The sequence below is a fragment of the Camelina sativa genome, chromosome 17, assembly GCF_030686135.1.
Source record: "Camelina sativa cultivar CO46 ecotype springtype chromosome 17, ASM3068613v1".
Classification (NCBI taxonomy): domain Eukaryota; kingdom Viridiplantae; phylum Streptophyta; class Magnoliopsida; order Brassicales; family Brassicaceae; genus Camelina; species Camelina sativa.
The window spans coordinates 5,252,269-5,275,141 of NC_141896.1; the positions used below are offsets into that span (position 1 = coordinate 5,252,269).

At 34.6% G+C, this 22,873-nt stretch overlaps 6 protein-coding genes and 1 long non-coding RNA gene across 7 annotated transcripts; 5 read left to right on the plus strand and 2 right to left on the minus strand.

The window, feature by feature from the left end:
• Nucleotides 1-1,542: 1,542 nt before the first annotated feature.
• Nucleotides 1,543-3,678, minus strand: LOC104755520 (uncharacterized). Its single transcript, XM_019239236.2, has 4 exons — nt 3,504-3,678; nt 3,149-3,285; nt 2,146-2,261; nt 1,543-2,052 (listed from the first exon to the last, which is right to left on the minus strand). Exons 2-4 carry the CDS (start codon nt 3,254-3,256, stop codon nt 1,734-1,736), a joined length of 543 nt encoding a protein of 180 aa, XP_019094781.1. The 5' UTR covers nt 3,257-3,285; nt 3,504-3,678; the 3' UTR covers nt 1,543-1,733.
• Nucleotides 3,679-5,360: 1,682 nt separating this feature from the next.
• On the plus strand, nt 5,361-6,662 carry LOC104759186 (transcription factor bHLH55-like). Its single transcript, XM_010482143.3, has 3 exons — nt 5,361-5,884; nt 5,986-6,363; nt 6,476-6,662. The coding sequence occupies exons 1-3, from the start codon at nt 5,573-5,575 to the stop codon at nt 6,560-6,562; spliced, it is 777 nt and encodes a 258-aa protein (XP_010480445.3). The 5' UTR covers nt 5,361-5,572; the 3' UTR covers nt 6,563-6,662.
• Nucleotides 6,663-9,683: 3,021 nt separating this feature from the next.
• On the plus strand, nt 9,684-10,639 carry LOC147923344 (uncharacterized). The gene is made up of 3 exons (XR_015586765.1): nt 9,684-9,943; nt 10,010-10,224; nt 10,355-10,639. It is a non-coding gene; the product is annotated as an uncharacterized LOC147923344 (long non-coding RNA).
• Nucleotides 10,640-10,789: 150 nt separating this feature from the next.
• On the plus strand, nt 10,790-12,274 carry LOC104755523 (glyoxylate/hydroxypyruvate reductase HPR3). Its single transcript, XM_010477923.3, has 2 exons — nt 10,790-11,369; nt 11,608-12,274. The coding sequence occupies exons 1-2, from the start codon at nt 10,791-10,793 to the stop codon at nt 12,130-12,132; spliced, it is 1,104 nt and encodes a 367-aa protein (XP_010476225.2). The 5' UTR covers nt 10,790; the 3' UTR covers nt 12,133-12,274.
• An 868-nt stretch (nt 12,275-13,142) lies between these two features.
• Nucleotides 13,143-15,183, plus strand: LOC104755524 (glyoxylate/hydroxypyruvate reductase HPR3-like). Its single transcript, XM_010477924.3, has 2 exons — nt 13,143-13,656; nt 14,380-15,183. The coding sequence occupies exons 1-2, from the start codon at nt 13,204-13,206 to the stop codon at nt 14,902-14,904; spliced, it is 978 nt and encodes a 325-aa protein (XP_010476226.1). The 5' UTR covers nt 13,143-13,203; the 3' UTR covers nt 14,905-15,183.
• Nucleotides 15,184-16,494: 1,311 nt separating this feature from the next.
• On the plus strand, nt 16,495-17,950 carry LOC104755525 (expansin-A7-like). Its single transcript, XM_010477925.2, has 3 exons — nt 16,495-16,716; nt 16,976-17,291; nt 17,390-17,950. Exons 1-3 carry the CDS (start codon nt 16,554-16,556, stop codon nt 17,700-17,702), a joined length of 792 nt encoding a protein of 263 aa, XP_010476227.2. The 5' UTR covers nt 16,495-16,553; the 3' UTR covers nt 17,703-17,950.
• An 842-nt stretch (nt 17,951-18,792) lies between these two features.
• LOC104759187 (protein HOTHEAD) lies at nt 18,793-22,173 on the minus strand. The gene is made up of 5 exons (XM_087495275.1): nt 21,677-22,173; nt 21,246-21,585; nt 20,361-20,662; nt 19,082-20,018; nt 18,793-18,982 (listed from the first exon to the last, which is right to left on the minus strand). Exons 1-5 carry the CDS (start codon nt 21,756-21,758, stop codon nt 18,937-18,939), a joined length of 1,707 nt encoding a protein of 568 aa, XP_087351401.1. The 5' UTR covers nt 21,759-22,173; the 3' UTR covers nt 18,793-18,936.
• Nucleotides 22,174-22,873: the final 700 nt, after the last annotated feature.

Below are 22,873 nucleotides of genomic sequence, written 5' to 3' on the forward strand. Positions count from 1 at the left end.
CCAACATCCAATTACATGCACAGCGGAAACATATCAATAATACAAAACCAATACAATAACACTTCTATCCATTCTATCCAGCAACCTAACATATCTCTATCCAAGGTTCCATCCTAAACAATATAACAAAGACCAACAACACACAAACGAGACCCTAGTTCATCCTCCTCCTCATCGCCATGATTCCACGTCACATACCTGCACACCACAAACAACAATTGAGATGCGTAAGTATTATCATAAATACTTAGTGAGGCCGTCCTCCCATCTACTGGGTTATACACACAAGCATATGAGACCCTCAAGTTTAAGCAAAACAAACAACACACAACAATACATCAAACCAGGAAATCAAGTCTCGACTGAGACCAGTGTCGACCGATGCCTCACGGTGTCGATCGATGCTACAAACAATGGTGTCGACCGATGCTAAACAGTGTCGACCGATGCCACTCCAAATGGTGTCGACCGATGCTTCCTAGTGTCGATCGATGCCTCCTCTGCAGACACGATCTGCGCGAAACCGAACATCGAACTCTCCTTCCCAATCATCTCGAATCCGTCTCAAACTCACCCAATTACCTCAGAAATCACTGGGAATCACAAAAACAACGAACCCAAGCAACAAAACAACACAAACAGCAAAGAAAGCACACAAACAAGAGAGATCTCATGCTTAGATCAACCATGGTCAAGCACTCACCTCAAGAACAGGAAGATTGGATTGAGAAACGTGGAAAACAACACCTCCAGAAGCTCCCCCTTCGTTTCCAGCAACAGCTAACCCTCCTACAGCCTCAGATCTCTCCAAAAACCCCAAGAACAAACCCAGAAAGTCACAGAAACGTTTTCTCTCTTTTCTCTCTTTCTCTTTCTCTCAAAAGCGGCGACTACCAACAAAATAACACGACCTAGGGTCGTTTTCCCCTTTTACACACGATTTAGGGATTTTAATTGAACCAAACCGAACCAATCGACAATTAAATCAAACCCGACCAAACCGGAAAAACATGGTGTCGATCGATGCCACCAAGGGTGTCGATCGACACCCACACCAAATTTACAAAAATTGGTTCGCGGATGTTACAATAATCAACTAAACTAGTATATATATATATATATATATATATATATATATATATATATTCATATAAATTTAAGAATTATAGTGAAATATGACTATGGTTGTTTGCCTATTCTTGAATTTGCATTCTTGTTGGAGCTCATCACTAATCTTTTCGATTGTTGTCTCTCAAATCGCATCCAAAAATTATAGAGAGTCCTAAATGTAATAATTGATTCTTTAGTAACTGGTTCTAAAAGTACTGCAATATCTTCTTCGACTTCATCATTACCATGAAGGATAGTAGTAGCAAATTTTTCTAAACTCTAAACTTTTAACATTTATCATTTTTACCTAGATAATCTAGTAAACAATTGAATTTCATCCTATTACGATAGCCAAGATTATAAACTAAGAAACTTCTTTTAAAATGTAAATGATAACAAAAGTATTTTATTTTGTAGTCAAAAATTTTCAAATTTATGAAAATGAGAAAATATCTTTATAAATTAATAAAATATTAATTTATCGATAAATTAATAATTATTAATTTATCGATAAATTAAAACCTCTATAAATTAATAAAATTTCATGGTCCCGAACTTATTAATTTATAGAGGTTTTACTGTATAACAAAATTTGTGAACAAAAAATCAATGTACTTGCATTTTTAGCCAAAACCAGGAGGGAGTTCAGGATCTTCTTCTTCTTCATCACTACATGCTTCTCCTTTGTTTTCTACTTCTACAACTCCTCGGATCAGCTCTTGCTTTTGTTTACTCGCTGGACTGGTGTTGTAATCAGCTCTTGATTTTGTGACTGGTGTTGAAATCTTATGTTCTACTTCTCTAGAGGATGATGATCCACCTCCTGGGTTAGATAGTGTAGCGTAGACGGATTGCACTGTTTCTCTGATTTCATTCTTCACCCCGTCTTCTGATCTTATTATACCCGATAACTCATCTGAGAGCTGGCTAAGCATCTTGCTCCTAGAAGCAAACAATCCAAATCTTTTTGTTAGTAATGCTTGTCATAAATGGTTACAACAACAAGAGTCAAGATGAATAGCCTTGTTAACTAACCCGACTTCTTTGAATATGGCATCAGAGAGTTGTCTGGTATTCATATTTTGAGCACTCGGTCGTTGTAAAGCAGTTGACTCCTTGACAACGGATATCATGTTGTTTCGTAATTCCTCCTGCAATCCAGTTCCCGGTTTTAATAGTCAGAAGTCAGAACACAATGTAAAACACAGGCAGTCCAGAAGAAGAAAGCTCGAGATGTTTATCAAAACACTGTTGCCTCACACTACCTTCTCTGGCTAAGAAGTAACCTTCACTCTTAATCTAAAAGTTCTAACCAAGTTGTGGAATTGACAACGCATATTCGATGGATTAGTATAAAAAAGACTCCTCAAAGATAGTGAAGAATACATCAACTACGAGCAACTTGACCAAATCCTGATAAGTAATACTGACAGAACTGCCGGGAGAATCAGCCATAGCTGTGATCTAACACTTATAAGAAAACTATATCCTCTAGGATCTGATTCAGCTAAGAACTACTTTAAGGCATTTTGATAAACTCTCCAAATCATCACTGGTTTGCTTACTTCCACGTCTCTAAAGCAACTACAGATACACTTGTTCCAGAATCAAGATCAATGACCAAACTACCTTAACACAAATCTTCCCTGAGACATTTATTTGCACACAACTAACCATTCTACCAGTGACAACATTTACAAAACAGTGAAAAAAACACAAAAAAAAAAAGATCTAATGTTTTGATTCGAGTAGCTAACTGAGTTAGGTACCTAAAACCACTCATGGAGGATTGGGCTCTCTCAGTCTATAAGGAACCAAAAGAGCAAACTTTGCATCAAACTTATAATAAAAATTACTAATTTCTTAATTGTTTTATTCGCTAATACTCAAAGTCAAACCAACTCAAGATTCCACACGGATAGCTAAAACTGAGGCAAATCAGATTCCAATTTTTATGACAGGTCTGTCCTAATTTATCCATAGATGCAATGCGAAGAAGGGCGGAAAAAAAAAAAAAAGAAGAGAAATTAGGGTTTACGTTATCCTTAAGGCGGCGTATGATCTTGAGGCGGAGACGGTCAAAATCACCGTCGTCCTTGAGCTTCTCTACAACCTCCTCTTTGGTTATCTTCCTCGCCATCGCCATCTCTTCTTCCTCTCGATTTCTAATTTTTCCTTTTAAATTTTAAAAGTAATATTTTTAGTTACAAATATATATATATATTTTTCGCAAAAATAAATATTTTTTTTTGGGTCAAAATAAATTTCTAACCGGTTGAATCAACCAATCGCGTTTGAAATAATTAGCTACTTTACAATTTAAATATATATAATTAGCAATTTGTTTTGTGTTAATATAGTACAAAACACTTGTAGTTTTTTATACAACAAACCTGTAGTTTTTAATTATGATAGTGTGTGTATGTGTGTTAGCACTTGTGAGTTGTGTCACCACCATCGTAATTGCCAAGCTGCATACATGTTCATGACTATGATGACCTTTTCCAAAATTGCCAACATACATGTTCATGAATTATGATCATAGCTAATAATGACACACGCGATTACGTAAAAAATCAAATGGACCATTATCCCTATAAGATGGAAGTATCAGACGTAACCCTGACCCCAGTCAGTATGTAGTCCCTTTATACATTAAAATCCACCAATTATTGCAAAATTATTTCAAGTGTCCGCGTCATCATTCGCAATCAGACTACATTTTGCCCCCTATATATGAATATTCTGGAATATATAAATACCCTTCTTAATCTCCATTATCATTGAGAAATTCGTGATTAGCGAATTTTTTTAATATCAACCATGTTACATTATTTATACGTGACTTGAAAGCGATCGTTGATTAGTGATCAGTTTTTTTATAAATATATAATGTATGTGAGCTAAAGTAACGGACTGTATATATATTGATGACTCTCATGTAAGTGTAACTCCATCCAACATTCGGTGATCTTTTATCTCTTTCGTTACTCTTTTTGCTAATGCATTTGTATAAATTAGATAGTGTTGGACTTGTAAGACACAAAACTTAAGTCAAAGATAAGAAAACATAGTCGAAATTTGAGATGAGTTTTGAACGAGAACATTTGTCTAATGAGTAAAAAAAATAACTTGAAATTAGGACTGTTTACTATTTTATTTTATTTTCTGATAAAACACTTGGAAGGACTTTGAGTTGGTGATTGTTTTCTTTCTATTTGCGATTTCACATATATCCTTAATTTTGACAGACTATGACCAAAATCCATGTCTAAACCAGATCAGTATGGTGGTACTGGTATATGTTCCGGTGATTGAAGTAAATGTTTTGATGATTAACCAACAACGATCAGTTTTGCTATGCGCTCATTAGACTTTTGGTATGGTGGTATGGGGTCGCTGTCCCCCAAAAAAGAGTACGATCGATGTTACGAATCTTTTATTTAGACACCATGCAATCATGTAAGAGACAAAATAAATAAAACATAGTATTGAACTTTTTTTTTAGTACTATTTAATTAAAATATTCATTTAATATATTTTTCCATTTTTGGACAACATAAAAATTTATAATTTTTCGCATGAATTTGACATAAACTCTTAAAAAAACAACTTTTTCCTTGATGAAAACAGTAACGCAGTAATAGAAAATAGGACTATATGTTTTCTAGGCGGCCTAAGAATTAAATAATGTATTTCGGCATCTTTGGTAAACTAGAAAATGACATTGACTTAATAATAATGTACGTGACCATAAAATACTGATTTAATTCGATTAAATAATTTTCATCTTGTTTTTCTTTAAGAGTATTTTTCTAGATTCTTTTATATAGTAAATATCAAAATTGTAAACTTCGATTTTTCTTGGATTTCTATAGGCCATAGTTACGAGAAAGTGTTTTATTGCAGAAAAATAAACAGAACATATAGGAGGCTAGGGAGTAGTACATGAGAAATTAATTGAACTTTTTTTTTTTTTTGACAACAGAAATTATTGAAACTATATTTGGCTCTTTTATTTTTGAACTTTTACATTTCTTGTTAAGTTAAAATTCATTGAAGCCATTTTTTTTTTTTTAAAGTTAAAATCCTTTATCAGTTCAGGAACTTTTACTGTCGGAGGAAACAAAAGATATGCAAGCAAGATGAAGCACATTTTAAATGTAAGTTTCCTTGCGTAACCATATTAGTTAATAGCCACTAAATGTACAGCTTAAATCGTTTTAAATGATGCCTTCCCAAATAAATATAATCTTTTATTAGTATCACTCACTCCATCGTATCTTTCGGAGATTTTAACGTTGTTTTCTTTTGATGTCACAAACTTCTTTTTTTCTTCAAATAAGACTAACAGCATTGCTATCGAAATTATACACCAACAAACAGCATAGCACCTAAAGTTTCTCTTCTTACCAAAACAAAAATAAAACTCCCACAACCACCGAAAAAAAGGCATCATCGTATGGATTTTGCAAATTCTTCATTGTTCACACTAGATTTTTCTCATGAAAAAGATCTTGATTTCTCTAGTTTGGTCACTTCTTCAAGGCTTATATCATTCCAAGAACCTAATCCGATCATTCATTGTGCTGGGATTCAAAAAGATGGAAGACAAAAGGTCTGTGAGACGACCATAACAAGTGAAATCAGGAAAGGGGTCGATGAGCCGAAGAACAAGAGAGCTAAACATAAAGACATTGAGAGACAAAGAAGGCAAGAAGCCGCGTCTCTTTACAAGAGTCTAAGATATTTATTGCCATCTCAATACATCAAGGTGAGCGCTTTTCCTAGTCTTACTTATCTTGTTAATTAGATTCCTATACAAACTTTTATTTAACTTGTTTGAAGTTTAAAGATTGTATATTGCGTGAATAGGGTAAACGTTCTTCCTCAGATCACGTCGAAGAAGCTGCGAATTACATCAAAGACTTACAGAAGAAGATCAAAGTGATCAGTGAGAAAAGAGACCGAATCAAGAGAACTATTACTCATCGTTCTTCAACAAGCAAATGTTCTACAAGATCATTAGCATCATCCCCATCGTCAACTTGTTCTTGTATTGGAGACACACACATGGCTGTTGTGGTTAGCCCCTGTTTGATCGGATTAGAGATCGTAGTAAGTTGTTGTTACAGACACGAATCTTTTCTTTCAAGTGTTCTTCAACTTCTGGCTCAAGAGCAATGTCTTAATGTTGTTAGTTGCATCTCAACTAGACAGCCACAAAGAATCATACACACCATTATTTCTGAGGTAATTTATTTATAATATTCTTTCAGTACTGAATTATGAGAAATATAGTGTAACTATTATTATTAGAAAAAACAAAAAATATTATTTATATTTTAGAGAAGTTCTTTGGCAGGTGGAGGATGGAGTAGAGGTTTATTTTCCAGAGATTCACGAAAAGATAATGAAGATGGGAAGAAGTTCATATGTATATTTATATTAATTTTTCCTTGATTTTTTTAATAATATATAATATATATGTAATATATATGTAATATGTTTCAATAAAAGAAATTAATAATGTATTGTTAACGAAAACAAAATATATACTAGCAGATATCCCGTGCTTAAAGCACGGGTCAACATTTTTAAAAAAATTTATAATATAATAATAAAAGTTATTGTTATATTTTTAAAAAAATATTATTTTGTTTGAAATAATATTTATTTTTAATTGTTCTGTAAATCTATTAGTCTATTTGAATACTAATTATTTTAGAATATTATAGTATTTTATTTTTGACGTATTATTTCAGTTTTCTATTGTTTGTTTGTTGTATTTGCAGCATTGTTTTGTGAAATATAAAATAGTAATTTTATTATTATAATTGTGAGCAGATAAAAATTATAATTTATCATCTATATAAATTTAGTTTTACCAATATGCCAATATGGAAATTAAAACACACATTTTCATAGATTGAGTGATATATCTTCGTTTTAAAAATTCAAATCACAACATATGTAGAAAAAATTCTGCATTTTATTAATAATAAGTATTATATGAAAATTCCAAACAATTTGTAAATAAAATAAAATAAAGATGATAGGAGAATCATAATTTGAAATCTTCAAATTTAATTATTAAATATAATTATATTTTATACTTTGATATAAAATCTTTGTTTTTAAAATTGATTGGTTTATATTTTTTTAAAAAAAATATTTACTAATTTCGTCCATAATTTATTAGAGAGAGAAAATATATATATATATTTTTATTTTTTTTTAGAATTTTTAATATTGATCTGTGAGTTTTTTTTTAGTTAATTATATTTATTTAAATTAATTAATTAAGCTTAATTAAAATTTACTAATGGAAATTGAATGTAATTTTTTACACATTTAAGGTTAGTTTCATATTTGTACTTCCCAATTAATATAGTAGGATTTACTAATGGCAATTGAATGTAATTTTTTACACATTTAAGGTTAATTTCATATTTGTACTTCCCAATTAATATAGTAGGATTTGTTGCATAATTAAACTTATCTTGTCACGTCTCCTAGAGGTAGTGTATATAGATCATGACTTTTTGCTGAATGTGATACTCATCATGGCCACCAACATGCATGGTCACGAATTAAATAGAGATTATGTAACTCCAACGTGATGGTTTACGTAATCTCTCTTTAATTGTTGATGGCCTTTCCTTTTCACGTAATTTAGAGAATGCTAAACTTGTAAGGTAACAGTAAAAATCATTGGATCAATTAGAAGAACATAGCCAGAATTTGAGAGAAGTCTAGAAAGAATTTTTTTTTTTTTTAGTTGATTTTAGCTACAAACGAATAAAAAAAAGAAAAAAAAATCCGAAAAATTATTTGGAAAACAAATGAACAATGAAAAATCATTGATTTAATTCGTGATTTCACAGATGTATGTAGTTTTTTTCGACCAATTTTTGACTAGATTCAATCCTTTAACCGGATTTGCTTCCTTGACTAATTAATAACCAGCCATAATCAGTTTTAATAAATTTGGTCTCTGTCCCCGGCCAGAAAAGTATGACTGATGTTACGAATACTTTAGATTCCCATGCCATCATGACTAAAAGAATAACTATTTTCGTCCCACTCTTTGATATATTATTATTAACCATTTAATATATGTCTATACTGTATTAAGTTTTTGTTGGCCGGCCTAAGAATTATATAATGTCGTTTGCCATTTTTGTAACCTGCTTGATCATACGAATCATTGACAATAAAGGAGCTTTCCATCTCAAAGAGTTGGCCGTGTCCGTGTGGGTGGTCAAAGAACGCATCATGCAATCTTCTGTAGCTCGAGGTCCTCCGACTTGGCTAAAGGATATCTATTATCAGATGACAACATACTACTTCCTGAAGTGGACAAATACTTCTTGTAGTTAGGATTGGTGGAGATTCTAACATCCAAGTTTGGTTTGAAGCAGAAATTTAGTGGGGGTTATTGGATGTATGATTTTGATGGATTTGGAAATCCAAACAAAAATCATGTGTTATTTAATCATTGATTTTAAAATACTTATCAAAATTATGTGTTATTGGTTCCATGATTTACAAATACTTTTTAAAATCCTCTGTTATTCATTTAATGATTTGTTTTTAGATTTCAAAATCCACATTATGTTTTATATGGATTTGAATGGATTTGATAGTGTAAAATAGAATGATTGAAATCCAAGGATAAAACATGTTATTTCAAAATCCATTTGTTTTGATTTCTAAAATTTACAATTCCATATGGATTTAGAAATCATCTCTCTAATAACACCCCCTTAATAAATGAGATTTCGTTCTTTAAACTAGTTTGACAAACTGTTTATCAAAGCTTTGTAAAAACGTTTATATTTTTTTTAATATAATCTGATTTTAGAAAAAAAAAAAAAAAAAAAAAAAAAAAAACATTAACTTGCATCCTCTACATAGGAGAGTGGTAAAGAAAACCAGACGATGGAGCTCATCATGGAGGAGATGATGAATTAAAACCAAAGAAGAAAAAAATGACTAGTAAAATGCTGAAAAAGACATCAAAAGAAACACCGTCAATAGATACAAGAGGAGATGAATATTAAAAAAATAAAGAAAAAGTGGTGGCAAAAACAATGAAGAGAAATTGGAAATAATAAAATTGTTCGAAAGGTAGGTCTTTTTATCGTTAACTATTACATTATCATTGAATCTTATTTCATTACAGTTGATGAATATTTTTATTTTTCATGACAAGTGAATCTAACTTCTCGCAACAATGGATGGACGATTCCACAAATAACATTTTTATGGATAAATTTAGTTTTTTTCTTAAATTTCATCTTACCAACTTAATTTGCTTAACCTTTTTCCATTGTTATTATATCTTTTATGTAACACCTTTTAAATCAATTATACTAGTATATTTCAATATAGGCTCCTACTCTAATTAATAGCCATTAGCCACTAAAAGAACAGCTCAGGTTAAAATCTTTTTTAAAGCCTTTTTAAATAAATTAAATATTTTATCTCGTACGAACCCAAAGACTCTCTTATCACCAACAAAATTCCCACCACAACTACAAAAGACATCACAATCCTATGGATTTTTCATCTTCTCCATTGTTCACACCTGACTTTGTCTATGAAGATGAATTAGATTTCTCTAGTTTGTTCTCTCCTTCAATACTCTAAGAACCTAATCCATCTAATCCGATTACCCATATTGAAGACGATGGAAAGCGAATAATTTGTGAAACCACAAAAGAGGATCAGGAACCGACGAACAAGAGAGATTGAGAAACAAAGAAGGCAAGAAGTCACATTTCTTTTCAAGGACCTAAGACATATATTGCCATCTCAATACATTAAGGTATATACATTACTTAATTATATTTTTTCTTTGGTTTGAAGTTTAAAGATTCTATTGCGTGAATAGGGTAAACGTTCTTCATCAGATCACGTTGAAGAAGCAGTGAAATACATCAAAGACTTACAAAAGAAGATCAAAGAGGTCAGCGAGAAAAGAGATAAAAACATGAGTTCTATTACTAATCCATCTTCAACACGATAAATTGTGTAGGTTGGCGGGGAGGGAATAGAGGTTTATTTCTCAGAGCTTCAAGAAAATATAATCAAGATGGGAACATCATGGTAAATTTATTTCTTTTACATACATATATATATATGTATGTTCATAATGTACTTCAATAAGGGAATTAAGGTTTTGTTGTTTTCTTTGTTTTCATAATTGGCAATGGTATTCGGATTAAATCCGACTAAGTGTAAGCATGTCCCCTTGGGTTGAAAATTTTCTACAAGCCCACCTCGAATCAAACCAACGGACCAAAGTCCAAAAGTTGTCACAAGTTTATAGTGGAAGTAGAGCTGAAGTCAGAGCTGCCCCACCACCACCACACATTGATTCTGTTTTCTTTTCTAAATGTTTATTTTGTTTTTTTTTGATGCGGATGCCGTTTGAACTTTGAATTAGTTGAATTAATTAAACAAATCTGTATAAATTGTTTTTTTCCTACACAAAGCCGAATGAAAGAATATTTTAGATTAATTCGGTAGATGTGATCATTTATTTCCTCTATTTAGATTAATACGTTAGAGATATTCATAATGTTTTAATTCCCTCAGGCTCAGTCTAATACTAGTAATAAATTAATTTTGACAGCTATTAAGTTTGAGTAAACGTAATTACGAATATAATAATGAAAAAGATACTAATTAATTATGATTATGATACGATGCTCAAGTTCAACCAACGAATCATTTTATTTAGTTTGCTTTGCTACAACAACTTTACCATACAGAGTTCGTCTCTCTCTTGTTCATCTCAAACATCAATGGCGGGAGCTTCGGATACTCCGCTCGTACTCCTTCACCGACCACCTTCTCTAGATTTCATGGACGAGATTCTCAGCCGCAACTTCCGAATCCTCAACACTGACACTTCATCGGAACCACTCCCGATCTTTCTCTCTCGTCACGCCTCCTCAGCTAGAGCTTTCGTCGTCGTCGGCAGATTCTTTGTAACCGCCGAGATCCTCTCTTACCTACCTTCTCTCCAGCTACTCGTCTGTGGAAGCGTCGGCTTCGATCACGTCGACTTGGCTGAGTGCAAGCGTCGCGGCGTCGTTGTAACTAACGCTCGCAACGCGTTCTCGGATGACGTCGCGGATTGCGCCGTCGGGCTGCTTATAAGCGTCCTCCGTCGTATCCCTGCCGGCGATCGATTTATCCGGTCCGGTGATTGGGAGAAATATGGAGAGTTCCGACTAGGGTCCAAGGTTTGTTTCAGATCAAAACACTCTCAAAGTCTCAATTTTTGGAATTCTGATTCTTTAACAGAAGTAAGGATTGTTTCTAATCAGTCTAGGGTTAAGATGTAGCTTAGATAAGGGGTAAAGTTGAAAACTTTTAGGTTAGTGATCTTAAAAGACATAGCTTTTATATGTGGAGCTACAGAGTACTCTGTTTTGTTTGTGGGTGGGTCTTGGTATGAGTAAGTAATCTTTGTTGATACAGGTAAGCGGCAAGCGAGTTGGGATACTTGGATTTGGGAGCATTGGATCGTTTGTAGCTAAAAGACTTGAAGGCTTTGACTGCGTCATCTCTTATAACTCAAGGAGTGAGAAACCGAGTGTTCCGTACCGTTACTACTCCGACATTCTCTCCTTAGCAGCCAACAACGATGTTCTCGTTCTCTGCTGCTCTCTGACGGAGCAGACGCACCACATTGTGAACAGAGAAGTGATGGAGTCGCTTGGTAAAGATGGGGTTATTATCAATGTGGGACGAGGGAAGTTGATTGATGAGAAGGAGATGGTGAAATGTCTGGTCGATGGTGTGATTGGTGGTGCTGGTTTAGATGTGTTTGAGAACGAACCGGCAGTTCCTGAGGAGTTGTTTGGTTTGGAGAATGTTGTGTTGTCTCCACATTCTGGTGTGGCCACGCAAGGGTCTTTGGACAATGTTGCAGAGATCACTCTAGCTAACTTGAAGGCGTTTTTCTCGAACAGGCCTTTGCTTTCGCCGGTTCAGTTGGATTGAGAGAGCGTCCGGTTTAATTAAATCTATTGTTTATTAACCAAATAATTCAAAAGCCAAAGGAAGTGTATTCATGCAACATGGTTTGGCTTTGTGTATTTAAAGTTTTCGTTTAAGATATTATCAAAACAAACTTTAAAATACATATGATGAGGTGCAACAGAACTATCTAAAAAACTAAATGATATATATATATATATGTAAGAAGAGAGACATTGAGACGTGAAGATGAACCAATTCGACCATCCCTTCTATTCATTAATTGATATATTTTGGAGAGTCGTTGATGTTTTATCGCTTACCGCACGAATTACAAACTGAGTGTCGATATCGTCATATATACGTTTTCGTCTCGAAGACAAAGTAAATTTGTTTATTGTATATAAAAGGTAAATTTCTGAAAGATGAAGAAGTAAGCTCATGTATATATATCACATTGACGTACAAAAAAAAGGTATTTCAATCGGTCTAGGCAATTCATCTCGATAAAATATAATTAACATATCCATTTTGGACTGCATTGATTTCTTTGAGTTGAAATGGTGTGTTGTGTTTGGAATATGATACTATATTGTATAATTTCATCATTTATGTAAATAACTGACAAAGAACAAAAGAAAAGAGAAAAGCGAATGTTTGCCGTTTAAAGTATCCAAGCATTGATATTTCCACAGAAATGCACGTATAAAGCCAGTATTAAATCAAATAAAAAAAGACCCACTTATAAAAGTCAGTACAAAATAAAGAAAGACCAAGTTATAGAACCTCAACATCATAGGTCAATAATCTAAATGACATCAAAGTATTACTTGTCAATTTTTATTTATTTTAACCAATTCAAACAAGTTGATTAGGTATTTCACTAGCTAATTTGTTGCCCAGTCAGCACATTATTGCTTTTTAAAATCATTTGTAGGTTCTTCCATTCCGGTTTTGTTTGCCATTTGATGTTCTATAATTTTCAAAATAAACATATCAGGAAAAAAAAAATCCAATTCAAGAATTGATCAGCAGTATACTATATATATATATAGTAAATGGGAACTTACAAAATGAAACAGTAAGGTTTCTGAGATGGAGGAGTCTTCTTTACTTCCACCGGTCGTCCTCGTTCACCGTCCTCCGGCTCTGGATTTTATAGATGAGCATCTGAGTCGTCACAGCTTCACCGCTCTCTACACCCACACCTCGCTGGAGGACTCACTCCAGGACTTCCTCTCCAGTCATGCTGCCTCCGTCAGAGCCGTTGTCAGCCTCGGTAGGCTTCCCATTCCCGCTGAGTTCATATCAAACCTCCCTTCTCTCGAGATAGTGGTTTGCGCCAGCGTGGGGTTCGATCACGTCGACCTCGACGAATGTAGGCGTCGCGGAGTTGTTATTACGAACGCAGGCGACGCGTATGGGGAAGACGTTGCGGATCTTGCCGTTGGTTTGCTTATAAGCGTCATCCGCCGCATTGCTGCAGTTGATCGATATGTTCGGTCTGGTCAGTGGACGAGACTCTGGGACTATCCACTTGGCTTCAAGGTTTGTTCAAATATTTGTTTCTATGTTTCAACCCTATAGCTGCAAAGTAAGTGTTGGAGTTGAAATTCTCCCAACTTCGTTCACCATGTCAAAATTGTATTAAACCTATAACATGAAAATCTATTTATGAAAAGGTTATTTTTAACTTTCTTAAAACATCCTAACAAGAAAATAATTAAACAGAAGTTACAAAGAAACTATAGATCTTAATTAATTATTAATCATAATTGCCTTAATTCTAGGTACGTTGCATTACGGTGAAAGAATCATTGCATGTTCCTTGTAAATTATATTTGTGTCAACATGCCGTCGATATGGGATTCACAATAATTAATGTGATATAATTCATTTAGTAAAGGGTTCCGCATGCAATATATCTCTTATGGATTGGTGATGCAAGGTAGTCAGTTTGAGACAATATATTCTCTTTGATAAAGTTATTAGACTATAAAACACTTCGTTTTGATTTGGTTTATATATATATATATATGTATTGATTTTATAGAAAATTCATTTTGGTTAATTGATTAAAAAGGTTTAAGAAGCAAAATTATACAAATTTTCTGCGCTATCACCTAAAACATCTTATAAAGCTTATAGATTTATGTCTTAAAATCAATGCGTAAAAGATTTGTTTCCAACATTATTATTATTTCTCTTTTTATTTTTTGGTAATAGTCCAATTTCTGACAATATGTTTCTGATTATGACCTTCCACTGCAGTTAAACAGAAAGAAAGTAGGGATAGTTGGATTGGGGAGCATAGGCTCTCTAGTCGCCAAAAGACTCGAACCCTTTGGCTGCATCATCTCTTACAACTCGCGAAACCCCAAACCAGACGTACCATATGCTTACTATTCCAACATTCTCTCCTTAGCAGCCGACAATGATTTTCTCATCCTTTGCTGCTCTCTTACTGATGAAACACACCACATTGTGAACAGAGAAGTGATGGAGACGCTTGGGAAGAATGGGGTTATAATAAACATCGGTCGAGGCGGGCTTATCGATGAGAAGGAGATGGTGAAGTGTCTGGTCAATGGAGTGATCTGGGGAGTGGGTTTGGATGTGTTTGAAAATGAACCGGAAGTGCCTGAAGAACTGTTTGGTCTTGAAAATGTTGTGTTGTCTCCACATGCTGCTGGAATGACGGCAGAATCTTTGAACAATATCTCAGAGGTTGCTATAGCTAACTTGAAAGCGTTCTTCGCGGACCAGCCTTTGATGTTCACCGTTCAACTCGATTGAGTGAGTGTCCGGTTTCAGCCAAGTGGCTAAGAACGAAGTTGATTTCAGTTACGGTATACAATCATTTGTGTTGTCGTAGTAATGGTACCTAAGTCAACTCGTTGCCACTAACCATGCTACACTAACACAAGGATATTTTGTTTGATAAGCATTTTTTTGTGTGTGTGTGTGTGTGTGTGTTAAAAGTGATTAGCATATACTATTTTATTTTTAAAATCTGATATGAACTTATTTCGACTGTGATGTACATTCTTCTTTTATATTTTTTCTTTTCGGTTTTCTCCAAATGTTTCACTGAATATATATATATATATATATATATATATATATATATACATAGTGGTATTTAATATTTGTTCCAAATGTATGATGCAATCAAAATCTGTCTCACATCTTTGCCCTTCTATTCTCACATTCATATATATATGGCAGCTCTAAAACGTCGCCTAAAATTGATGAATTATCAACATACGGGTAAAAACTTAAAAGGATTGATATAAATTTTAACGTTTTAATCATAACGATTGAAAACTACATTATTATATAACGTTACATTTCATAGAGTTAAAAGTATTTAAAAGCCAATGAGATAGCGAAATTGAAACTTTTTTCTATTTGACCACCCAAAAAAAAATGAAAGGTCAATATGTAAACTCATAGCCTCGTAGAGACAAACAGTCTCTTAGCAAACAGTACGGACGGCGAGAGGGATTATATAAGTATATAACTAAATTATCTATATTTATATATATAAAGTTAATTAACTAAAAGGCAATTTCCAAAAGAAGAAGAATTTCCCACAATACACATTATGTATGAGTGTATGACTAATTTAGTCAAATATTATTATTCGGAACATTACAATTGGCTAGAAAATCAGAATGTTTACAATAATAACTTTGGTTAATATATATAAAAACAAGTTTTCACATATTAGTTTTTGTTTGAAACTTCTATACCCAAAAATTTCAAACTAATTCATGATAACTTGATACATGTATAGAAGAGTTGGATGTATTTGTCAAAAACATTCAACATCGACCAACCATAATCGAAATTTTATAACTTAAATTTCCAATACAATCTACCGAATAAATCATTCAAGTATGCTGACAAACAAAATAAAAATAAATCATTTAAGTATTAAAACATCATAAATGCATATATCTTACACATTTTTTTTGCCCATTTCTATTTAATTACGTAAATCGTTGACAAACGACAAATCAAAAATGAATGTCTGCTGTTCACTTTAACGGTTTCATTGAAAATACATAGACGCACGTATAGAGATTGGATAGAGTCGGTACACGAACCGCGCGCTTATAGAGAACTTGCCCGCACGTCAACTTGTCCTATAAATAAAATTTTGCTCGCTTAAACAACAATTGACTTGTTTTTTTATAAATTTTATTTAGTATTTTCTATGGCAAAAATTCAATGAAATTAAACAAATCCCAACCAGTACGGACAAAAAAGTCTCCAATATAAACGGACAAAAAAGGATAGTGACCCTCACGTAGCCACCACTACTGTCGTTGAAAAATCCCCTCTATATAAGATTGTCTCAAATCCGATAACTTCATCAACAAACAAATAAAACACAAACCCTAATTAATAAAACCCATCGAACAAAAAGAAACATAAAGATGGGTCCAATCACAAGTTCTTGGAGTTTCAACAAATTCTTCGCGATAGTTTTTGTCCTTTTCGCCATCTCCGGTGAGTTCGTCGCTGGATACTATCGACCAGGCCCATGGAGATATGCTCACGCCACTTTCTACGGCGACGAGACCGCTAGTGAAACTATGGGTACCTTAACAACTTTCATTTCACTTCTCTTGCATATACCATGCATGAAGCCTGTCCAACATTTTTGTATATCTCCGCATGATTAACAAAAAAAAAATTATGTAGTAAAAACTTTAAAAAGGATTTTCAAACAGAAAATTTCACTGGATCCGTAGCACAAACTAGTTATTTCATTTGCAGTTCTGTAAACCGAACCTATTAATCACAATATTTCACACATAGGACCAAATGGGCTTAATAACTGTACGTACATATACAGGTGGTGCGTGTGGGTACGGAAACCTGTTTAACAGCGGCTACGGTGTGGCCACAGCAGCGCTAAGCACAACGTTGTTCAAAGACGGTTACGGATGCGGCCAATGTTTTCAAATAACGTGTATGAAGTCACCGCATTGTTATTATGGAAATCCATCAACGGTGGTCACAGCCACCAACCTTTGCCCTCCTAATTGGTACCAAGACTCCAACAATGGTGGTTGGTGCAATCCTCCTAGAACCCATTTCGATATGGCTAAACCGGCTTTTATGAAACTCGCTAATTGGAGGGCTGGTATCATCCCAGTTGCATACCGAAGGTATTTATCGTTACGACACTTAGTTTAGTTATTCAACTTCATATATATGTATACTCCAAAACTTAATAACTAATATATGTGATTGATGATGTATATAGAGTGCCATGCCAAAGGAGTGGAGGTATGAGGTTTCAATTCCAAGGCAATGCATATTGGCTTCTCATATTCGTGATGAACGTCGGTGGCGCGGGAGATATCAAGAGCATGGCCGTGAAAGGTAGCCGGACGAATTGGATCAGCATGAGCCATAATTGGGGAGCGTCTTACCAAGCATTTTCGTCTCTCTACGGTCAATCTCTATCTTTCAGGGTCACTTCTTACACCACAGGTCAAACCATCTATGCTTGGAACGTTGCCCCGTCTAACTGGAGCGCCGGTAAGACTTACAAAGCCACCGCCAATTTCCGTTGACGTTGAAATTACGCTTTTGGTTACTAACCCAAATGGGGTTTCTCTCTTTTTTTTTTTTCTTTTTTTTCTTTTTTGTTATTCCTTTCTTTTGGGTGGGGGGTTTTGAGAAGTTCGGTGGCCTTTTGACTTTTGTTGTGGGATATGTATTGGCCCGGCTTTATGTTATATACATCTGCATGTATATGTATAATGTATTTAATTGTGATATAAATCTTCTTATAAAAAATCAGATCAAGAGAATTTGAAAATTTTTCGACCGATAAATCGTTTTTCTGTTTTTTTTTTTCTTTATTTAACACATAAAAACGTAGTTTCTTTACAAAAGTAAAATATTCGTAATTTCAGTCACCAAACTAATTTAAAGGAATCGTTCTCATGTCACGTATTGGTTCGAGGTTGTGCCAAACAACAATTTAAACCTATGGGGCTAGCTTGTGAACATAAATAAGACAGGGTGGGGTAATCGGATTAAAAATAAGCTAGAGACTGTAGATGTACAGTTTTGACCCGAACTTCACTTCGAAGAACAGGCGAGAGTGATTGTATCTCCGGAGAGTAATAATGAGCTTGATACGACCAAGTTGAAATTAAAGCAGAGTTCCCGGAGTTGATGTCTGTCTATAAAGGAATCTCTAGTCAAGTTGTTGTCTATAAAGGAACAATCACTTTCGCCTGTTCTTTACCTAACAGGAAGCTAGAGATTTAAAAAAAAAAAGAGATAGAGATCAAAGTCTAAAAATGAAGAAAGGTTGGGGTCTTGAAACCAGAATTTGGAACAGAGGAGTTTGAAAACTGAGAAATGGGTGTTATTAAAGTTTAGGGTTTGTGAGCTTAAAATGTTTTGTGTTTAGTTATCGTGAGTTCTTGCCTATGATCTCTGCTTGGCTTGTATATATTTGTGTCACTGTGCTCCGTTTTGTACTATTGTTAGTTTTTTTTTTTTTTTGCAAAGTTTTTACTGGTGATAAAAACCCTTGTGAGTTTTAATTACACTGAACTGTATTTCATAATACAGTGTAATTTTCAAAATATGAACAAGGACGAGGGTACTGGAAAATATATTCGTATGCACGTCAAGTTGGTCCAATAATGAGTACCAAACAGAAAATTACTAAGAATAATATATATTATCAGTATCTTGATATTGATGTAAAAAAAAAAAAGAGATCTTGCAATGCATCTCATTTTAATTTTTAATACAACGTTTCCACAAACCCTGATCCGATCCAAAACTCTACTTTTTGGTGAATCTCTCTTTCAAGATCTTCACACCCATATACCTGCATGCGAATATTGTTGACCAAGTCATGGAAAAATCGTTAGCCTTTAGCCAAAAAATACAAACATCAACATAATATATACGTATGTGATAATTTTACCTGCCAAGCATCATAACGGTGGCTTGAGGGTTTGTCCCAGGACAATAGCCAACGGTCGACATATCAATGACTCTAAGTCGGTCGATACCAATAACTTTATAATCCCCATCGACCACTTTACCCACAACACATCCTCCATGGTAATGCCAAATAGTTGTAACCGTATGCTGACAAAATTCCTCAGCTGATGGAGGCAACGAGGCTCCAGGACCACTTCGAGGCGGCCTTAGATTGACTGGAGTACTCGCCGTGAGGTTAAGCAAATACTCAAACGGCATATCCGCGTATTTATACCTCGAAAACGCCTTAGATTGTACAACTCTTTGTATGGTTTGGATCCCTCGAACACAACGTTTTAGGTCGTCCGGATGTTGGAAATAGTTGAAAGTTACAACCGGGTTATCTTTCGGGTTTCGGGTCTTGATCTCTAAGTGACCTGTTGACAGTGGTCCCATTACTTTCTCCAAAAGGAAGCCTCCTTGAAAAGGTTGGGCTGGTGACAATTTGGTCATTGAATTTGACTCTAGTAGTGTTGCCCTTGGTGAAAACATTGCGTAGTAGTCTCTAGTAGATGATCCACTGCCACCTCCGCCAAAATTCTCACCACCAGCGGCTTCAACATATGTTCCTTCGCCGGTAATCCCCACAACCTCGATGAGTGAGACCTCGACCGGGACCGGAGAAGGGATGAACACGGCGTTCATAGGGTTATCGTGCATGCCTTGGCCCACTTGAGGCTGGTCCATCACCACCGTGATATTTTGGGCCTGTAATTGAGCTGATGGACCAACGCCGCTTAGCATCAGAAGTTGTGGGCTCCCAAGGGTTCCCGCCGAGAGGATAATCTCACTCAATGCGCCTTCTTTTAGGTAAGCTCGGTGGGCCTGACCGGTCTGGTCTCGGTACACAACTCCGTTAGCTATAGGCTTGGTGGTACCTTAAACGTGAATAATTGGAAATTTGATAGTTAGTTAATCATATGATATAATGGTAACAAAATTATGAATTAGAATAAAGTGATAATGGTAAGCAAGACTCGATTTATGAACAAAAGTAATGGACTAAGAGAATTGACATGAAATATATAGTGAAGAAAAAAAGACATTGATTTTGCACAAATGTCAATCAAACCATATCAATTTATTAAGAAAAAAGTTAAGATGACTTACAAACTTAAATCCATGAAACTGTATTTAGTTGTATAATATATATCCAACTTCTAACATTGTATGTATTTATTTATTCGGTGATTTTAAACAATTAATGTTACATTAAGTACCTCGAGTTCGAAACAAGATCCGGTGGACAGTAGCATGCAAAAGAACCGTAATACCCTTGGGATCGGCGTACTCTAACAAATCGGCGGCGGTGTGTCTATTGCCGTTGTGGTCAAAAATAGTACCGCCAAATTTGGTGCCATTGATGTGATCATAAGTGAAACCATTGTTAGGGACAATCCCAGCCTCCAATAAGCCGTCTCTCACGGCGGTTTGCCATGGCCCCATCGGAGGCTGAAAGGCCACTTTAGCTTCTACCCACTGGTACGACTCGTTCGCTAGCGCTCCGTCCCAACCCATGTTCCTAACAACATTTCAATTCGTATTAATTATATTATAACGTGGACGGACCAAACGCAACAATAATAATAACTAATTTTCCAACAAAAAAAAAAAAGAAGGAAAAAAATAACTACAATCATAACTATCATGTACAAATGAATATAATGAATATAGTTGTATTTATCATCTGTGTCCTACATATATTAAAGCCCATGTGAATTGATCAAATATTTATTTCCATGATGGTAACTTTTTAGATATAGAAAGGGCCAAAATCCTGAGAGACTTGTGGAAAGTGGAAAAAGTACTTTTTTTTTGTTATTCAAAGCACTCGAACTATGGTAAGGACGAGAATTTTATATTTTTACTATGCATCATGCACATACTAAAACCGCCATTTCAAGAATGATTTAAGTTAGACTGTGTAGACATTCAAACCTATGGTGTTGTGAAAACGGTCGCAAGATATTATGCATTATTTACTAATGACTTATAGATAAAGTCGACGAAAAGACTTCTATATTAAATATTTCATAATAGGTGAGAAATGTATTACCTGTAAATATACACACATGCACGCGTATTAGTATTTTAGATGCACTAACCTGACGTATTTGGTGCCAGCACGTGTATAGAAGCCGGCGTTGAGAGCGCTTCCGCCACCGAGAACTCGAGCACGTGCGTTAATGACGCCGTCCTCCGATACAAAACGCTGAGATGGTGAGGCCTCAGACAAGTCAGAGAGAGCGGCTCCGAAAGACGAGAGCCTCGTGATGTTGGGGTTGTCGTACGGTGCGCCACCGCGTTCGAGCAGCAAAACGCTAGCGTTTTGAGACAGCGTTGCGGCTAGAGGGCACCCGGCGGTCCCACCACCGATGATAATGTAGTCGTAGTATGCCGTCTTCGGACTTCCTGTCGCCTCCCGCATGAAGGAGTAGTTTGGAGCTGCGACCAAAAAGGTAAGCTGTAACACAGTACTATGATATGAATACACAAATACATAAGAAATCTGTTTGTAGTATATAAATATGATTACCTTTGTCAGAAGAACAAATTGGAGAATGGACGAAAAGTGAGAGAGCAACAAACAATCTCCATGACCAAAATCTAGCCAACATTATTAGAAAATTGAAGTTAAACAAAATATAGAGTATAATTTTCTCACTTAGTATGCGTATATATATGTATATGATAATATATGGGTTGTTTTTTTTTTTTTTTTTTTATAAAAGGTTTGTGATAAGCTATGGTCGAAAACTTGAAATTAATGGTTTCGACCTTTTCCACTATTTATATAGCTAGAGGCAATTAAGAGTCCATCTAATTCTGAGGAAATGCAAAACACCAAGATTCTATGTTTATTTTCATGGACGCGTGTCAAATTGAGAAGCAGATAAAAGACCCCCAAAATATGAATAAATAAATGTCATTTAAAGAAAATGCAAATTAGATGGGAGTCTCATGAGAGAAAAAAAACTAAATGGACCGATAAAACTTATAGGGAATGCAATATAGAAATTGGTACACTCAACCTGTCTCTCTTGGACACATGAATAAAGAAATCTGAAAATGGAAATAACATTAAATATATGATTATATTTTAGTGGCCAACGTCAATCAATAATATGTTAAAGACCAACGTCCATTAATAGACAGTTGGTTACGTACAGTTAAAATGCACCAACTCTTTCTCTTTGTCATTTGATCGTAATAACTAATACTAACTAACTACTCCGAATATGTAGGTGGAAATAATTGACAACAATAGTTTCTGTAATGATTTAAGTATTAATAGAAGGTTAATCCATACATGATAGATAGAAAAAACACAATTTTTGAACATAACAACATATCCAAATTCGGATTACCCGAAACTGATTTATAGGTTTAACATATTCCAGTAAATTTTCTTATGCCGTTATACGTACAGTGTATGTTTACTTAAACCTTAGGTATACTCATATATGTCTAAATCTTTATAGATACTCATACTCTAGAAGTCCAGATGAGAAAAATTTGAAATAAATATAGAGGATTGCTTGATCAACGTGTGTTATTAACCCTACTATTTCCTTTTTTGGGCAAATAACTCTTACTATTTATTAGTAGAAATTCTATACATCTTCCGTGGGTTCAATATACGAAAATTATATGGGCCAAACTATTTTGCGCCGAGTCTATTCAATTATCAAACGAAACGGACTCAAAGCCCATCATACATTTTCTTTTCCTG

Excerpts from the sequence above, each read along its gene's own strand:
- LOC104755520 (XM_019239236.2), bottom strand. The coding sequence starts at position 3,256 with ATGGCGATGGCGAGGAAGATAACCAAAGAGGAGGTTGTAGAGAAGCTC. Across the intron at positions 2,262-3,148 it reads TACGCCGCCTTAAGGATAAC|GAGGAATTACGAAACAACAT; the intron begins GTAAACCCTAAT and ends ACTGGATTGCAG. Across the intron at positions 2,053-2,145 it reads GCCATATTCAAAGAAGTCGG|GAGCAAGATGCTTAGCCAGC; the intron begins GTTAGTTAACAA and ends GTTTGCTTCTAG.
- LOC104759186 (XM_010482143.3), top strand. The coding sequence starts at position 5,573 with ATGGATTTTGCAAATTCTTCATTGTTCACACTAGATTTTTCTCATGAA. Across the intron at positions 5,885-5,985 it reads TGCCATCTCAATACATCAAG|GGTAAACGTTCTTCCTCAGA; the intron begins GTGAGCGCTTTT and ends TTGCGTGAATAG. Across the intron at positions 6,364-6,475 it reads TACACACCATTATTTCTGAG|GTGGAGGATGGAGTAGAGGT; the intron begins GTAATTTATTTA and ends GTTCTTTGGCAG.
- LOC104755523 (XM_010477923.3), top strand. The coding sequence starts at position 10,791 with ATGAAAAAGATACTAATTAATTATGATTATGATACGATGCTCAAGTTC. Across the intron at positions 11,370-11,607 it reads AGTTCCGACTAGGGTCCAAG|GTAAGCGGCAAGCGAGTTGG; the intron begins GTTTGTTTCAGA and ends TTGTTGATACAG.
- LOC104755524 (XM_010477924.3), top strand. The coding sequence starts at position 13,204 with ATGGAGGAGTCTTCTTTACTTCCACCGGTCGTCCTCGTTCACCGTCCT. Across the intron at positions 13,657-14,379 it reads ACTATCCACTTGGCTTCAAG|TTAAACAGAAAGAAAGTAGG; the intron begins GTTTGTTCAAAT and ends CTTCCACTGCAG.
- LOC104755525 (XM_010477925.2), top strand. The coding sequence starts at position 16,554 with ATGGGTCCAATCACAAGTTCTTGGAGTTTCAACAAATTCTTCGCGATA. Across the intron at positions 16,717-16,975 it reads GACCGCTAGTGAAACTATGG|GTGGTGCGTGTGGGTACGGA; the intron begins GTACCTTAACAA and ends GTACATATACAG. Across the intron at positions 17,292-17,389 it reads ATCCCAGTTGCATACCGAAG|AGTGCCATGCCAAAGGAGTG; the intron begins GTATTTATCGTT and ends TGATGTATATAG.
- LOC104759187 (XM_087495275.1), bottom strand. The coding sequence starts at position 21,758 with ATGTTGGCTAGATTTTGGTCATGGAGATTGTTTGTTGCTCTCTCACTT. Across the intron at positions 21,586-21,676 it reads AATTTGTTCTTCTGACAAAG|CTCCAAACTACTCCTTCATG; the intron begins GTAATCATATTT and ends TTTTGGTCGCAG. Across the intron at positions 20,663-21,245 it reads GCTGGCACCAAATACGTCAG|GAACATGGGTTGGGACGGAG; the intron begins GTTAGTGCATCT and ends AAATGTTGTTAG.